This window comes from Podarcis gaigeae (assembly GCF_964106915.1).
Source record: "Podarcis gaigeae genome assembly, chromosome: 2".
In the NCBI taxonomy this organism is placed as follows: domain Eukaryota; kingdom Metazoa; phylum Chordata; class Lepidosauria; order Squamata; family Lacertidae; genus Podarcis; species Podarcis gaigeae.
Window position 1 is genome coordinate 59,023,895 of NC_139679.1, and position 18,560 is coordinate 59,042,454.

Here is an 18,560-nt window from a genome sequence, read left to right on the forward strand (position 1 = left end):
AAGTAAAATCATGTAACAGAGAACAAGCTCTATTAATTTGAGGACTTCCAGGAAAAAAATATTTCCACACGCCACTCCAATCTGTTAATATTATGTCCTGAACAAGCAGTATTGCCTCCTGAAGCTTGTCTTCTGAGTATTTTAAAATAGGGATTTCTACAAGGACATTTTAACTCTGCTAAGGGTGAATTAAAAAAACAGATCCCTGTATGGACATTTAAAATTAATAAGCCTCTGCTGTTCTCAAAATTATGTGAATTGTTAGTCCAAAATGAAAGTAAAGTAGTGAGCAAACTGACCACTGGGGTCTGGATTTAATTCTTGATAGTTGCCATAATGCTTACTTACAGCACACTGGGCAGGGAATAAATAAAAAAATATTATTCCTAGTCGTAGTAGTATGTGTGTCTACTACCTTGGCAAGCCCCAACCTTACCCCAAGTCTCATTTTCAAGGCATACAAGTGGAAAATGCAACAAAACACTTCAATGTGGTATGGTCCTGTTCAGGCTTCTAGCCAGCCAGCTATGACCTCTTCCAAGAGATTCCATTCTATTCCCCACTACCATCAGTCAGCATTCCATGGTCTTCAGTGTGCTGTTTCAGGATTGGGGCGGGGGGGGGCAGGTTGCACTTCTGAAACCTTGGTGTTCCCTCAGGGCTGCTAATGCCTCTCTTGCATGGTATCATTTTGTCTATATATGGATCCACAAGAGAATGAATTTGCTGTTCATATACAGGATATTCATTGAGTTTATACACACATAACTGATTATCACATAGACATTTTTGCGTGTTTCTAACTTTGTTTTTGTGATCAGCAGTACATTCCATACACACAGTCCTCCTGTCTATTGTATGTATGTACACACACAAAAAGATGACTGTAATAAAATATACCTGAAAATTTGTTGAGTACCCTTTGTGTTCAAACCTTATAGCAGCTTTAGCTGAAGCAAGCAATTAACAATAGTAAGGGCTGTTTTTCAAGGAAATCCCGCTGCTTGGAATTAAGAAAATGGAGAGCTGCTTTTGGATAACTCAGCTCGGTGCTTTACAGCAAAATTAACATCAAATTGGTTACCTTTTAATATATACAAGCTATTTTCTTGCGTACTGAAGCCACAATTCGTACTCTTCTTTAGCAATCCAGGTATGCTGAGATTTATTATTATAAACCAAGTATGTTGCTATTAAATACCAAGCCAAAAGTTTTTATAATAAACCTGCAGGACTGATATTTTGCAGCTGTTTTTGTGGACTTCTGTTCCTTAACCATGCAATTACAGTAGTTTTGTTTTTTTACGAATAGCCTCCTTCCCATCTGCACCAAAAAAAAGGGGGGAGCAGCTATGCAGCTGTTGCTTGATATAACCGTGAGAATCTGAGCTGCATTTCTAATAATACTGTGGGGGATTGTTTTTGTTAGTATATTATCTATTTTTGTGATTTAAAAAAAAAACCTGTGTTTTTATATTGTAAATGCACTGTGATCCTCAGAATAAGGTATAGAAACTTAATAAATAACAACCACCTGGAAACTCAAGACGTGATAATTACAGCACAGGAACAAAGTAACAAATAGACTCTTGTTTGTGTGATTCACATGAGGCCCTGAGCCCATAATCGCCACACACAGGACCTTCAGCTGACAGCTTGCCCAACCATTTTGTTCAGGACTGCAAAATCACTGTGGGCAGTTTCAGTGGGAGACGCCAGTTAGATGTGCTTCAAATGCAATACAATGGTACATTGGTTCTCAAACCTAATCCGTTCCGGAAGTCCGTTTGACTCCCGAAACAGTCAGAAAATCAAGGCCCGGCTTCTGATTGGCTGCAGGAGCTTCCTGCAGTCAAGCAGAAACCACACTGGATGTTCGGGTTCCAAAAAAAGGAAAGCTTACTTCTGGGTTTGTAGCATTCGGGTTCCAATTTGTTTGGGAGCCAAGCCGTTCAAGAACCAAAGTACCACTGCACTGGAGTTGCTGCTCTTCCCATGTTATACTAAGATAGTCTCAGGAAGCTTCACCGTTACTCACAACTAATGTGCAATACTAATGTTTTAGCAAGAATTAAACTTCCATCTTAGTAAAGAATGGAAACATTTTCCCCTTTGAAACCCATGTGCTGTATGGAACCCAAATTGCTCAAGTGCTTGGACTATGGTAAGATCAGGAAGTAAATTTAATCCACTGACATAATGCAGTATTCAGTCCTTAATATTATGAACTTGTTCCTCACCTCCAACCTCAAAGAAATGAGAATTACTACAGTGCATGAAGTGCAGCTACATAGAGACAAAAGTGACTGAGGGCTATACTGAATGACACCCTGGCCTTCATTTTACAAGTTTCAATTTCTCTCTTTCTTCTTACTGACTGCATAACAGTAGGCATAGTCAAGGCTACTGCTACTCTTTTGCTTACAAAGTATATTTCAACAAGATCAGTACTGAGAATATATTATGGTCATTTAAGACTGTAGTGTGATATCCAATACTAGTCATAGAGCAGACTCATTGAAATCAATGAACTTAAGTCTACTTATTTCAATGGTTATACTCCAAATATGACTTCGTTGGACATCATCTACAGCCTGTTCAAAACAAGGCTTAAATGCAAGTTAGTAATCCTAGAAGTTTCTTCCAACTGAAAGGGCTAGAATAAAATATTAGACAGTCTTTCTGTTAAAATGACAATTTTATAAACGCAATTTAATAAATAAAGTGAAAAAATGCTAATAGGTGAATAACAACTCAAAGCCATATTGCTATCAAAATGTAGGACTTCTTTTCACATGCATTTGCTCTGAGAAAATTTAAGTGAATTTATGATCTGAACATCGACTCCCAGTACATTGCTCCTGACTTCATTCAGCATAATCTGGATTCTGCATAGGTTCAAAGAGACATAAAAGCTACTTTTTATTAAACACAACATGGTATGAACCTGCAATATATTTAAAAGTCAACTATCTTCCATTATTAGTTCACAAGTTTATTATGAAAAAATGCTGCAACACTCTTCTGCAGCAACATCTTACAGAAAAAAACCTGTTCTGTTCAAAATAACTCACTATGATGGACAAGTACACGGGACATTATATAGAGGGAAGTGTGAGGGAAGAATGTGGGGGAAACCAAGTGCAGACAAAACAACCATACAATTAAATTAAACAGTTTTCCCTGGAAAAAAAATCAGAACACAAATAAGAAAATCGGTCTTGGTACTTATTTAAAATGTTCATTAAGCTTCAATGATAGTTTGCTATCCTTATCTACAGTCATGCTGGAAAGCTATAGCTAAATGGAAAGTTAATTGTTTTCACAAGGTGTTAAATGTCTACATCTTAATATTTGCAGTCTCCCAGAGAAAGCAAAAGTAACTACAAGTAGAGCTATGCCAGAAACTGGTTTCTTGACCAACAGTGTTGCTTCAGCATGCAATGAACTGGTTCATTCTAAAGTGGTCACAGTCGCTGACAGACAAGAGGCTTTGTATTTCAATATGGCACATCTTTTGGTCCATGTGAAAACAGGTTTCAATGTTAAATGTTTTCTGACATTTTGGAGTTACTGTTGCTCTTCCCATATCCTTTAGGTCAACACATGGTTCATGGCAATACTGTACAAGTGTAAAATCTCGTTACAGGAAGTAGTCTGGGGTGCGACGAGTAACATGTGGTTCACCTCTGCGTGGCGCTGGATCAAACTGCAAACTGAAAAAAACCCAACACTTTTAATCAATATTTATGTGGTTTGTGATATCCAGCTAAAACACAGCAGGCCCACTGAAATCAGTACGCTTACATACACAGAATTCTGTTTGACTACTCAGGGATAACATTAGATATCAGCCATAGCTTTTAAATTCTCTACATTATTCCAATTCATTCTGCGATCAAGATTGTGGCTGTGCTTTCTTTACACTTCTAGATGTAGAAGACATCAGCTATCTCTAGAATGCATGTAATATCCGTCAGTATTAACTTGTAGTTATATTCTACCAAGCTCTTCCTTTAGATCAACAAAAAACCCCGGGACAGCGGAGAAGTCCTCTGCTGTCCCGGGGTTTTTTAAAATGCTGGGGGTGGGAAGAAAAGCCCTTGTCCCCCCCCCCCCCAGCCTTCAGAAGAGGTCGGGGACAGACTGTCCCCGGACCTGGTCTGAAGGCGGTTTCCATAGGAACGCATTGATTGATTTTCAATGCATTCCTATGGGAAACCGTGCTTCGCAAGACGAAAAACTCGCAAGACGAAAAAACTTGCGGAACGAATTAATTTCGTCTTGCGAAGCACCACTGTATTTAACTGTGCTCCTTTGGGAGGAACAGCAAGATATAAATTTAATAGACAAACTTCAGAAGCATTGCAATTTCCAGAGCTACACCTTGATAGAGACTGCAGAAAGATGAAATTATAGAGGAAGAGCCTGCCACTCATCTAGGAGTTCAATTAAAAATGTATGCAGCCCACCCTACTGTCTTATAGGCTAAGTAAGGTGACAGTGATAAGCATATAGATCCTTTGCTCAAAAGAAAGTCTTGCTGTATCTTAAGGATAAATTAGAGAATGCATACTGTTGCAAAGAACAAAAGGAAACATCTCTTCAAATACCATTTTAAATAGAGGAATTCAGCTTTACTTCCCCCAAAACTGACAACCAAGAGAGGCTATTACTAAACTCCCAAAGCAACTTCCTGAATCACTGGGACTTTATTTAATAATAATAATAATAATAATAATAATAATAATAATAATAATAAATGTAAGAAGAAGCAGCAGCAGCAGCAGCAGGTGCCCAGTATTACAATTTGTTACCCATAAGGTTAGTTTTATACTCTATCAGAAGGCTGTTTAGGGAAGTTTTTAATATTTGATGTTTTATTCTGTTTTTAATCTGCTGGGAGTCACCCAGAGTGGCTGGGGAAACCCAGCCAGATGGGCGGGGTATAAATAAAAAAATATTATTATTATAAGTTATTACTACAAATTAGCAGCTACAATTATATAGTAAAGCAAATTATAACCAAAAAAGCCCACACACAGTATTCCACAACCACCCACATTTTTCCAAGTATACAATCAGGTAAGATTTGTCAACTTTACTCATCTTCAAACAGCCAGATAAGGCAATTTATGAACAGCAAATTATAAATGACATGTTTTGTTAGTTCTCATAGGAAAAATCTTTAAGCACTTACAATGAATATTTTAGAGTATCATCAAGTTCCATGATTGCAGCTTGGTTACCACACCGGTAGCAATAATTTGGAGCACTGAAAATGGTTACTACATTCCGATCATGACACCAATTGTAACCCTGAGGGGGGGGGAAAGCACACAGATGCACATCATTTTAACATGTCTCTCTACAGGGAGGGTAGTAACCTATAGTGGACAGAGCATCAGAATAAGATAAACAATTTATTACTCTAAATTACCACTTTTAGCCATTCATGTAAGAACTGACAACATAGGAACTTCCTATACAAAATCATATAAATTGATCTAACCCATTGTTATCAGCTTTGAAGAAGCTGCTCTCCAGGATCTCAGGCCTTCCCAATCATTCTATCAAATACCTTTTTAACTAGAGTTAACAGGAATTAAACCTGGAAGCTTCTACATACAATAAACCAGCAATACTAATCAACAATGGCTTCTTCCTAATGAAATTCATCAATGCCTGTAGAGATAGAAAGCCCTTGGGGTTGAATATGAAGAAATAAAAGAGGTCAGTCAGTAGATGGCAGAACTTCTTGCCCCACACCGCCTCCTGAAAAATATTTAGTATATAAAATCCTAGTGTCAGAGTTTAAATAATTGTACTGCGGTAATTTGTCATGGAATGACACAGTAAAATACAGGTCTAGGTGACAGGAGTCACTTACAGTAGAATAACAGAATCACAAGCCATTCTCATGGCAATAATTATGCCTTTAAGTCTATCCTGCAAGCTCATTTTTTAACAAAAGGACAAGATATACAAGTTACTTTGCCACCACATGCTTAACATGCCTTTATTTGTATGCCAAAGCAATCTGGTTATGCAGGGAGATTTTCACCTCAAGAAAGGAAACAACATAAAAGTCTGGGGCTTACCTCCATTACCAACTGATGAGCTCTTGAGACCAGTGTAAGGCCATTAGCATGGTTGAAGGTTTCTGAAATATCTTGTCCAAAAGTATAACCAGCACCTCGAGGAGAAATGCCCCAACCGCCACGATCATCTGGGTCTGACCACAGCAAATCACACATTGGACCCTAGGAAACATTTCAGCATCATTACATAGCCAAAAAACAAAAACAAAAAAAAAACACCCTGAAGTGGGCTAATACAGTACCAAATTCTTAAGAAGAAATGTTTGAAGAATAGCTGAATGACTACATTAACATGGTACTTTGAACCAATTTATTTGTTCCCCAAACCACCTGCACTGAGCTCTGTGGGGGAAAGAAGCATGCTCAACACTATGTTCCCAAACTGACATCAGTGATAGGCAAAAAAAGATTATACTCTGCAGCATCTGAATACAGAATTGGTGATGCAGATGATATTCAGTGCAAAAGATGGTCCTCCCAGCTTTTAAGAGTTATGTGGACCCCTAGTTTGCCTACTCTTAAGTTGAAGAACAAGCTACTTGGAGATGTGTCATTTGTAATTAGCAACAAATTTCCACCTTTCAACTAAGATTTAAGTGCTGCTTGTAGTTTTATTGTTTGGATAAGGGAACAGGACAAGCAGTGCAAACCTTTTGGAGTTAGAGGTCATGTGGAAAAATAAGGTTTACTTTAACAACAGACTCATAACGCAGAAGAGGAATTGGGCATTAGTATGATTTCACACACTAACACAGCACAGGAATTGTAACACAAATTATAGTTACCTCATGTGGAACTTCTTGCAGACGATCAAGTGCTCTGATGTGATCCAGTGTATCTATAGATGGGGAAAGACCTCCATGTAGACAGAAAATCTGAAAGATAAATTCATTTGTTGGGACATGAATTAGATCCAAATACTATAGCTACAAGTGTTTTTCAAAGTTACAGTTTCTCTAGGAAGAAAATCTGATAAAAAGGTAACAGATCTTCCACTCCGGCTTCCTTCTCTGCTAATATTAGGAACACACCAGTATTTTCAACATACCTGTCCGTCCACCAAGGCAGTTAGAGGAAGATAGTCAAAAAGGTCTGTGAAGTATTTCCAGACATTTGCATTTCCATATTTCCTTAAACATTCATCATAGAAGCCATATACTTGTGTGATCTGTCTGCTTTCATGGTTCCCTCGAAGAATAGTGATGCGTTCACGATAACGGACCTATAAAACAAGATAGCTACTGTGACTAAACCAAGTATGTACTTCTCCAGCATTTCTATGAGCAGAAGCAAGCTGTAATTTATGGAGATATTATTATCATCATCATCATCATCATCATCATCATCATCATCATCATATTTGTACCCTGCCCATCCAAATAGGTTGCCCCAGCCACTCAAAAACAGACATCACATTTTAATAATAAAACCTATTTAATTTTGTGGTATATTTTCTGTGGTATAGTATATTTTTGCAGGATAAATCCCAAAGTTAAACTTGGAGAGAGATTCTTTTTCAGGTCTGGAATGAACTTCTCTATCCGCTTCTGATGGAGATACAGACCCAAGAACACTGGAAGTTTGAACAGATCTCTAAAGCAACCCATTTAATATGTAGTCTCTTTGGGCAATACAATTGTGTTGCCTCCAACATCATTTTTTCATTAGTGTACAACCTCCAACCCCAATGACTCAGTTATTATAATGTTCATCAGTACTGTAAGTCTTACAGCTATTCAGACTATATAGGCATTATATATTTCAATACCAAATTCATTTTAAAATATTACCTTGAGAGCTACCAGAAGTGTTACGGTTTCAACAGAGTAATATCCCCTGTCAACATAATCCCCCATAAATAAGTAATTTGTGTCTGGTGATTTTCCTCCAATTCTGAAAAGTTCCATGAGATCATGAAATTGTCCATGGACATCTCCACAAACTGTGACTGGACACCGTACTTCTTGCACATTTGATTCTTTTGTCAAGATTTCTTTAGCCTGCAGCAGGGGGAAAAAACAGCTTTACATTAATTTGCAGATATAATACTTGTTCATTTATTTTAAAGCATTCCACCTGGTCACCTTTCTTTAGTTACAAATATAAGTGCCAGGTAATACATTTGAGACACACATTCCTGAAAGCAACTTCTCCTGAATTAAGTGATCCAACTTCAGGAATGAAATTCGTAGATCTGGGTCCACATGTGTCAGGCACACATGGTTCAGACTGGCAGTTTAATAGAAAGTGGAGCAGTGGAGTAGAAGAAGGGGACATAACAGAGATTGCAAGAGAGGAGAAAATGGAGCAGTCAGGGGGTCACATAAAAGAGAAAACGAGTGCCAGACAAAATACACAGACAAGTTGGATCTAGCAACAGATCCTCTTGAAATTGCCTCCCCCCCCCCCCAATGTTCACCACCAAATCACAGATCCTGTTTCCATTGGCTAAACCTTTTTTTTTAATGGACCTGGTGCTTTCCAGACCTTCCATGGCACAATACAGACCCTTGTGAATTCTTAATTTTAAAGGACCCCCTCAAAACTTCAACGCCTCTGTACAGTGAAGTATTATATGATTTGTAAGTGGTTTTGCTGCCATACTACGTACATATCAAAGATGGATCCAAAAGGATCCGTGCCTAGGATATGTGGGTGTGGTGTGTATGTGGGTGGGTGGGTGGGTGGTGTTGGCAAGCACCAGATTTTTGGTAAGAACCAGTGATTTTTGATGCATAGTCTAAAACAGTAAGTGTTAATTTTATGGGTGGTAGTCCCCATCTTAGATATTCATCAGTGTGCTAAAATGCAATGCAATGCATTTCTCTTAACCAAATCCACAAAGAAAACTCTTCTGCATGCAAAGAAGAGTTCCACTTGCAGCTGGCTCATTTGTATGGTTGTTTCTATCTTGTGCTTAGGATCAGCACAATAGAAACCCTGGTCAGCCACACTACTGCAGCACAATATAAGCAATACAGTGGTACCTCGGGTTACGAACTTAATTTGTTCCGGAAGTCCGTTCTTAACTAGAGACGCGCTTTTGCTAATGGGGCCTCCCACTGCCAGCATGCGATTTACGTTCTCATCCTGGCACAAAGTTCTCAACCCGAGGTACTACTTCCGGGTTAGCAGAGTTTGTAAGCCGAAGTGTTTATAACCCGAAGTGTTTGTAACCGAAGGTACCACTGTACTTTAAAATCATGAAATCATAGCTGACAAAGATTTTTTTTCTTTTAAGAAGATACAAGATTTCATAACAATGGTTCATCCAATTCTTTAAAAAACCAATGCAGCCAGTGTACCTAGGAATAAACTTGCAACCAGATCTTATGTTCCATGTACTGTATAAGGGAATTATTTTTAGGACAGCAATCTCCAATGAAATAAATGAGGAAACAATTCCAGATGGGGGAGCTCCAAGCATGCACTTTACCCAGAATAAATTGCTGGGCTAGGTGAAGCAGCAATCTTCTGGGAACCCTAACGTTCTGGGCCTCAAGTTGCAGAAAAGCCTTAATTTGACCACAAAAGGTTACAACATCCTCAATGATCCTAATTAGTCATACTTTGATAGAAGCCAGGACCCTAACAGACTAACCAATAGTACAATATGATTAAACACCTTACCACAATCCTATACAGTGGAACCTCGGGTTAAGTTCTGGAGGTCTGTTCTTAACCTGAAACTGTTCTTAACCTAAAGCACCACTTTAGCTATAATGGGGTCTCCCGATGCAGCCGCTGCACAATTTCTGTTCCCATCCTGAAGCAAAGTTCTTAACCTGAGGTACTATTTCTGGGTTAGTGGAATCTGTAACCTGAAGCGTCTGTAACCCAAGGTACCACTGTACTGTACTGAAAATACTTGTTGACAAACTAATGATCTTTGGTACTTGTTCTTTTATACATCAGCAGATAAACACTAGTGTTCTATCTAATTACTTAATTCATATTACCTAGTTTTTTACTTAAGATTATCCAATTTTCCAGTTTCTTTTTCTGATGAGCTCAATCCCATGTGTATAATTACTGTCAGACAATGGGACGCGGGTGGCGCTGTGGGTTAAACGACAGAGCCTAAGACTTGCCGATCAGAAGGTTGGCCATTCAAATCCCCGCAATGGGGTGAGCTCCCGTTGCTCAGTTCCTGCTCCTGCCAACCTAGCAGTTCGAAAGCACATCAAAGTGCAAGTAGATAAATAGGTACTGCTCCGGCGGGAAGGTAAAACAGCGTTTCCGTGCACTGCTCTGGTTCGCCAGAAGCAGCGTAGTCCTGCTGGCTACATAAATAATCCTTTATATGCAATAGCCCAGGACATACTGTTTTCCAAAGCTGCCACGTCCATAACAAGACCTGAATCATGAATAACTTTCTTCCATTTTAAAGAAAAGCCTTCCTACAGTCCAAAGGCCTTGAGCCAATTCACTTAGTGACTCAACTGTGGACTCCTGAATAACCTTAACTTGGGTGGATATTCTGAAGTGCTTTTTGGTCAGGATCTCTATATTCACTGAATTAAATACAGCACCTGTGATGCAAACAAGTCCTGCAGCCACCAAATCTGTCCCTCTACTCCCTGAGGACACTTCACTTACACCCTGTTGTCCATTTTCTCATACACACCTCCCATGAACCATTTATATGGGTTCAAGAAAGGTGAACAATGAGGAAAACCCTGTCAATACATTTAATATTTCCCTGAGATCATACTGGGGGTTGAACAACAATCTGCAGGAATGGCCCTTTGTCCAATCATATCTCCTACCAAGTATGTGTGTCTTTTAGCATTAGTGGAAATATTTATATTGGTCACCAATATTGAAAAGAAGAGTGAAAAAGAACTTATCTTCTTGAAGGCACGCACTCCTTCAAAGTCAAACATACCTTTCCTGCTAAACAGAAGTTTAGCACATTCATTCTCAGAGGGATGAGGCTTGATAATTCAGAGTATTTTTAGGAACTTTAGCTTGCATTTTAGTGTTTCCCAACATCAAACATTACTTGGGAACCTGTCCTGGTTGAATATAGAAATCAGTATTTCACACTGGTTACCAAGCAAAAGCTATCTCTATGCTATCATACCAACTATGGAACTCTCAAGATTGATGAATTATCCTTTTGTAACATTTGTTAAAAGCCTGGGAGCTCCACAACCAGATCAGAAATGTTGTTTCTGCCACTTCCAGTCTCATCTCTAATGTTAACTTCTCTAAAAACTAAAGGAGAGGGAAGAGGGAATAGAGGCCCTACATACATTTTCTAAACCACATCCATCAGCTTTGTATTCTTGTTATAAAAAAGCACGCCTAGACATTCTGTTGTTGCATCCATAACCTAGGTTTAAGGTGCCATTGAGCTCCTAGCTTTCATATCTCAGTTTCTAGCACTGGGTACACCATAGAAGACTTAGGCCTGCTTAGCTTCAGCAAGCTGGTGGCCTCATGAATCTTCAGACCATACTTTTTGAAGACAAAAAGCAAATTATTTCTCTTTTAAGAATTTTCTTGAACTGCATTGGGTACCTTTGATGTTTTTTCTACAGCTGTAATTGATCTACTCTTTGACAACTGCTCACCATCATATAATTTATACAAGATTCCATCACATCTCCAATACTTTTCAACGTTCACATGAAATGCTGAAAGAAGAAGAAGAAGAAGAGTTTGGATTTGATATCCCGCCTTTCACTCCCCTTCAGGAGTCTCAAAGCGGCTAACAATCTCCTTTCCCTTCCTCCCCCACAACAAACACTCTGTGAGGTGAGTGGGGCTGAGAGACTTCAAAGAAGTGTGACTGGCCCAAGGTCACCCAGCAGCTGCAGGTGGAGGAGCGGAGACGCGAACCCGGTTCCCCAGATTAGGAGACTACCGCTCTTAACCACTACACCACACTGGCTGTGGGTTCACACAAGGGTTCACCAATATGTCAGTGACATCCAACTCTACTTCTCATTTTTATCATTGTTACGTGAAGCACTCAAGTGTTGAACCAGTAAGATGGTGATAGCTAGATGAGTGCACATAAATAGAAACTTGATCCTAACAAAATAGAGGTGCTGTGGGTAAATAGCTTGTCTGCTCAGGAGAGTCTAATCAGTTCTAGACATCATTACACGCCCATTATGGATCAGGCTTGCTGTCGGGAGTGCTCCTAGATCCAGCTCTGTCATTGGAGGCCCAAGTAGCTTTTGTGACACACAGCATTTTTTATCAAGCCAATGCTGATACGCCTGCTGTGGCCAATCCTAGATTGGCCTAGACCAGAGCTTTTCAACCTTTTTGGGTCCACAGCGCCCTTGGCCAACTACATTCTTTCCTCGCACCCCTGAGGAGCTCAGTAGCCTCAGCAGCCCAGAGCCGGCAGCCCCTCATCCCTTTCCAAACACCCTCCCTCGTAGAGTGTTCCCTCAGCCTCCTTTCCTCTTGGGAGTCCTCTGGGCAGCCACTGCTGCCACTCCTGGTCTTGTGTACTGCCCACCCTGCCCCAAAGAGATGTGCCTCCTCACACTGCCCCACAGGGGCCTGGGAAGCACCCTCTGGCCAGCCTCACAGGAACCATTCGCCTAGGGAGCTTGTAGCCAGGGCTGCTGCAACAAATAGCCACCACAAGCCTTTGAGAAGCAGAGATTCAAGAGGGCATCAGAGAAGGGAGGGAAGGAAAGAGGGACAGAGGCCTGTGTTGCCCGCGGCACCCCGACCATCATTCAAGGCACCCCAGGATGCCACAGCACACTGGTTGAAAACCACTGCCCTAGACAGTTATCCATGCTTGGGGGGAGGGGCTCAGATTGTTAAAGTGCTATGCGTGGGGCTACCTCTGAACACTGATCAGAAGCTATAGTTTAGCCACTAGATTGTTAACTAGGATAGTACCTTGGGGTAATATAACATGAGTCAACATGGATTTCAGCCGTATAAGTACAGTTCTTAGGGTGCAGCCTATTGCACTTCTCACAATGAGGTCACAAGGAAAAGGTTTTGATTGTTGCTAAAACTGGTTAAATAATAAAGTTTTTACCACTGGCTATTCACTACCCTATCTTCTGCCAGGCTGGATGAGAGCTTGTGCCTGCAAAAGTAAATCAGTTGAATTGTGTTCCTAAAAAATTATGCAGGCTAACAAAATCCAAATTTACCTCCCCAATACTTTCTCTTTCAGATAAAGACAATCTTTCAACTTTAATGGCAGTCTCCAACCCAACATCACAGAAAACAGAGCCACATTCTCTGCTGTAGCCATCAAAACCAACCCAAAATTATTAGAGGCATTCAAAATGTCTGCATTTTTAACTATTTCTGATTGTTAATTAATGTTGTTATATTCTCTTAAAAGATATAGTTTGTGTGCATGTATGCTGTTTTTTGCGCTCCTACTGTTGCATTGATAACCGTATGCTGTATTTTATGTTTATAGTCTGCAGACCAAATGAAGTGGAACTTGCTAGCTTAAAACAATGGTCAAAAAGCTTCATTAATTCTTATAAGAATACTGTATTATAAACTCCTTTCCAGCAGGTTCCTATTAGCATTCAATTTAGTTCTGAGTTTTAGGTCCAGTTCTTGATTGCTTTTCTATTACTGAAGTACTTGAACTAAAAAGGCAATTAGGACCAGCTACAGCTTTGGAGATAGGTGAAAAGCAAGAAGCTTGGAGAAGGCGGGTTGGTTTCTCTTGCTATCAACCTATCAAATAGGAAGGAGCAGCATGCAGAAGAAGTATTTTTGTATATTTCCAATATCTGTGTCAGTGGGTGATATTTCCTGCTGTCATTTCTGTAAGAGTCCAACAGGCAAAACCATATAACAAGGCAAATTTAATCTCGTTACCTCAAAACACCCGTTACTTATCTAGACTCACCTCTTAGGCACTTTGCCTTAGATTTCTGACTGTTCTTTACACTAAAGGTGATTCCTCCTACACCCATCTGTTATTCTTTGACTTGACTGCAATATATGCTGATTATACTGAAAGTGATCTTTTCTTCTCTCTGCAGAATAAAAAATGTTTCAAGCACACTCTTACCTATCAATAAGAAATGTATTTCTAAATGATCATAATAAAGCACTTCTCCCTAAATGTTTGTTTTCCACCAAACAAACCTGTTTATTGAGAAGCTACCTTCCAGACCAACTGAATTTTTGACAATTTATAGGTGCCAAACTATGTTCCTTAGAAGCTTTGTGGCCATACACATTTCACTTAAACAGAGAAATCATTCCCCACTAATAACAAACTCAGGTGGCTTACGCAAACAGGATAACAGAAATGGGACCACAAGAGGAAGGTATCAGAAAAGTCAGGCACAGAGGTTTTCAGAAATACCCCCCAAAATTAAGGGGGCAACCTAAAAAAATAGCCCCATGAGCACTGGGCATGCTCTACCTGCCATCACATAATATTAAATGCTAATTGGAAAAGCAAAAGATGCAGAAGACAGAATGCAATGCTCTGCTTGGAGGGAGGAAATTGGTGGCTGGAGGACACACATAAATTTTATTAGTGCTCTCACTTGGGTTCACAAATGCATATTCCTTATTTGTTTGGGAGAAATTAAAGTGACTTATTTGGGGGGGGGGGGACTAGGGTAAACCAGAGGGAAAAAGATTTTATTTCTGTACTTTTCACAAGCTGACAGCTAGTTTTGCCCCAGAAGCCTTGTCAACCATGAAATATGGTTAACAACAAAAAACTGAAGTATGTTTCTAGTGCCACAGTTAACAAACTTCCCTTGATACTAACTTTAAGAAGCACTCCAGATAACAAGGGATAATAAAAAGAAAAGCTAAAAATGCCAAGACAACTCTTTCAACCATTACTTATGTTTTCACACTGGCACCAGTCATTTGAAGGAAGAACATCTATGAGACTTCCATGCATTTCAATTTTCTTGTATTTCAGCACAGTAAAGACATGTTTATAAACTACTGTATAGTTGCAAGAACTTCTTTGTCTCATACCCTAGTCACATCCACCTCAGCAGCAGAAAATGCTGCAAAAAGTGAAGGGATTTACCATCTACAAATTAAATGCATGTTGCACCCACAAGTTACCACGTCTAGTACAGCTCTGTGTCACTGCTTGCTCTCATCAGACTGCCCCAGGTTATATACATACAGTAGGAAACTGGGTAGCTCCAGGAATGTAGAGGAAGAGTTTGCTTGCCATTTTAGAAACCAAACCAGTTAAGACCACAAAAAATCCAATTTTCCCAGACTGAAGAAATAAGTGACTCCACAAACTAGCATTTCACAATACACACACCAGAAGCTATGGACATCTGATTCTTCTGGGTACTTTGCACAGGACAAATGGACTCACACTGTAAACAGCAACTGACAGCACAAGGTTGAATTCAACAGGCAGAAGCTGGGGAGAGGAAGAGTAGCACAGGACTTTTGTCTTTGTACATTAGTATGAGGCCATGCTGTATGATATATTCTGCTTCCCAAATCATTACAGTCTGAACAGCAGTGAATTCCCACAATTCTATTTTCTGTATAGATAGCACTGGAATACTGTAGACTTGATTCCGACTTCATATGGGACTATAATATGCTACCACAGCAACTAAGTTGTACAGAAACAAGAACCCCAAAAGTTAACTTGGTCAACATGGCACATGTTCAATATGTTGCTAATTAGCAATACTTTTAAAAGCAGTTTTACACCTCAACCCCAAGCAGAGGCATTTAAAAGTGCCTTACACAGATGCCAATGAAACCTGCAACTAAGTGTGCTCAGGCGAACTGCCACACAAGAAAATACAGTAAGCAGAAATAAATTCTAAGAATTCTAATGAAAACTTGTCAGTCCAATGTACGAGTAACTACCCTGATTATGTAAACTTCCAATAATAAAATTTACCTGAAATATACTAGGAAATTCAAACCTTCATATCTTAACATGCCAGGTCAATGTGATGTCATTTAGTATGTGGCATACTTGCATTGAGGCAAGTTTGTCAATCCCTTCCCCATAAAAAAAATCATTATGTCCGTGGAATTAAGATAAATATAGCATTGAATTTTTTTAAAGTACTATGGTGAAATAATTTGACAATAATTATTCAATTACTGCATTCAACAATACAAAACAACCCTACACAAAGACAAAAAAAACCCTACTTTGCCACTTTTATCCCCCTTATTCTCCCCCTCTCTCCTTATTAACTATTCCCAACTGCTACCCATTCATGCTTAACCACCCAGATAGTGTACAAGTGACCAGATCTCCCCTTCCCTAACGCAAAGCAACAGAACAAGGCTTGGTGGTAAGAGAGACCCAAACAAAAAAGTGTGCCTGTGCAAAGTACATTGACGTCTTGTCAAGATTTTCTTTTCGCCAGGATCTTGCTGCCGCCCCCCACAGAAAGAGAAAGCTTTGCCCGCTAAGAAGCACAAGGGGGTTTCTATCAGCACAGTAATGCACTGTGTATTTTCAGCGAAAGGCGCCATTTTAAGAGTCAGCGGAAAAAAGGAGGAGCGGAGGAACTAGATAGAGAAGCGGTCGATGCGACAGGGGGCGCAGGGCTGCCGGGGGGGGGGGGGACGGATCCTCTCGTCCGGTCAAGGGGCAAAATACCCGCTTCCAGATCGAGAGGGGGTGGGAGGCTGGATGCTGGAGAGGGGAGGCAGCGCTGGCGGCGGCCTTTCCCCTCCAAAGACTGCACCTGCCCGAGGGACACACCCCGCTCGCTGCCCGCCCTTCCTGCCCCATTCAGCGGAGTCCCCACGACTAGTAGCAGCTCGAGGCGAAGCCGCTATTCATCCACCATGGGGCTCCCCCCTCCCCACAATCCCCATCCGTCTTTGGCCTTTCCGGCCCTTCCACCGCGACGGTGCCTCTTGCGCCAATTGCAGAACCCCTGCGCTGGGATGGGGTGGCTCTCCTGCCCCCATCTCGCTCCTCACCCCAAAGGTCGCCTACGCAGACCTTCCTCCCTCGCCTCGCCTCTCTCCCTCCGAGGAAGGACCCCCACCCCCGCTCTCCTCGCTCCCTCCCTCCACCTGAGCACCCTTTCCAGGTGAACGTCCCCCGGCACCCCAAGGGCCTCCCTCCTTTTCCAGGCAGCGGCCTCGCTTTCCCGCCTCCGTTCGTCCCTTCTGCCGCCGCCCCCGGCAGGGTCGTCCTCCCCCCTTCCCCCTCCGAGGCGCCACTACCCACCTTCTCGCAGAGGCTCTTCACCTGGCCCTCGGATAGCTGCTTGCACTCGTTCAGCTGCTCCACCCACTGGTCGAGCTCCTTGGTGAAGACCTTCTCCTCCATCCTCGCTGCTCGCCCAGCCGCTGCCGCCGCTCTTTCCCCCGCTTCCTTCTCCTCCCTTCCTCCCTTCTTCTGCCTCTCGCCGGCACCCGCCGCCCCAGCCCAGCCCCCGCCGCCGTCCTCCTCCTCCCCCTCCGCACAGAGACTGCGCTGCCTCTCGCTGGGAAAGAAACGACGGGCGGAGGGGCAGGGAAGGAGAGAGAGAGGCAGGAAAGGCCGGATCCGTCCCTCAGAGGCGGCGAGAGGAGCAGCAGCAATGTGGCGGAGGCTACTCGGAAGCTCGCTGGTTCTCTCCCCTCCGTGTAATGGCTGCCGCGCCTTGACGTCACCCGACCACGGTTCCCACCCTCCTCCTCCTCCTCCTCGGAATAGGCAAAAGGGAAGATACTCGCGCCTGCTCGAGAAGAGGAGTTGCGCATGCGTCAGGGGGCCTCTCTACGGGTGGTTATAATAGCGAGGGAGGGTGGGGCCGCCTTAAGGAACCTGCGCGCGCCGCTGGGAGCAGGCGCAGAAGCGCCAGGCGTCGGTGCTTATCCTCGCCTATTGCACGTTCCTCGAGGCGGGGGCATCGTGGGATTCTGGGGCGGGCGGGGCGAGTTTATTTGACAAGCAGGGTGATTTGGGGAGGAGAGGAGAGACCGCTAAAAATTTAAATCCATAGGGTCACCATAGAAACGCAGGGTTTGTTTTTTTTATTTTTGCTGAGCGCTGGCTCCATGGAGGGTTGCTAAGAAGAGAACTTCTTAGCAAGTTTGGCGCACCCCCTATTTACTGCTCCTGCCTAGTGATTTCCTCTTCTCATATTGTGGGCAGGGCGGCCAGGGATTGGTGGTGGTGTCTAGGAGCAGACACGCACCGCCCTCACGAAGGGCAGTCAGGGACTCCGTTCTGTTCCTTGCATTCATAGAATTGCAGAGTTGAAAGAGACTCCGACGGTCGTCTGGCCCAACCCCTTGCAATGCAGGCATCTCAACTGAAGCATCCATGACAGATGGCCATCCAAGCTCTGCTTACAAACCTCCAACAAAGGAGAGTCCACCACCATCCGAGGGAGTCTGTTGCACTGTCAAACAGCTCTTACTGTTGGAAAGTTCTTGGGTAAAAGACAACTCGTATCCTATTGGTTTTCCAGCTCTTTTAACGAAGCAGTTTTCGTTCTTCAAAAGTCAAGCAAGATTCCATTGGAAACATCA

At 41.9% G+C, this 18,560-nt stretch overlaps 1 protein-coding gene across 2 annotated transcripts; it reads right to left on the minus strand.

Annotated features, from left to right (window-relative positions):
- Window positions 1-2,979: 2,979 nt before the first annotated feature.
- On the minus strand, window positions 2,980-17,727 carry PPP2CA (protein phosphatase 2 catalytic subunit alpha). 2 transcript variants are annotated; one of them, XM_083728627.1, is made up of 8 exons: window positions 17,269-17,416; window positions 13,963-14,092; window positions 7,892-8,101; window positions 7,150-7,323; window positions 6,887-6,976; window positions 6,102-6,263; window positions 5,201-5,319; window positions 2,980-3,716 (listed from the first exon to the last, which is right to left on the minus strand). In XM_083728627.1, exons 3-8 carry the CDS (start codon window positions 8,006-8,008, stop codon window positions 3,644-3,646), a joined length of 735 nt encoding a protein of 244 aa, XP_083584753.1. In that variant the 5' UTR covers window positions 8,009-8,101; window positions 13,963-14,092; window positions 17,269-17,416; the 3' UTR covers window positions 2,980-3,643. The 2 variants fall into 2 exon arrangements, with proteins under 2 accessions (XP_083584753.1, XP_083584752.1); XM_083728626.1 differs by lacking the exon at window positions 13,963-14,092 and having other exon boundaries at window positions 17,269-17,727.
- Window positions 17,728-18,560: the final 833 nt, after the last annotated feature.

Coding starts and splice junctions, on each gene's coding strand:
- PPP2CA (XM_083728626.1), bottom strand. CDS start 17,370: ATGGAGGAGAAGGTCTTCACCAAGGAGCTCGACCAGTGGGTGGAGCAG. Junction 7,324..7,891: donor CACTTCTGGTAGCTCTCAAG/GTAATATTTTAA, acceptor CTTGTTTTATAG/GTCCGTTATCGTGAACGCAT. Junction 6,264..6,886: donor TGCAAGAAGTTCCACATGAG/GTAACTATAATT, acceptor AATGTTTCCTAG/GGTCCAATGTGTGATTTGCT.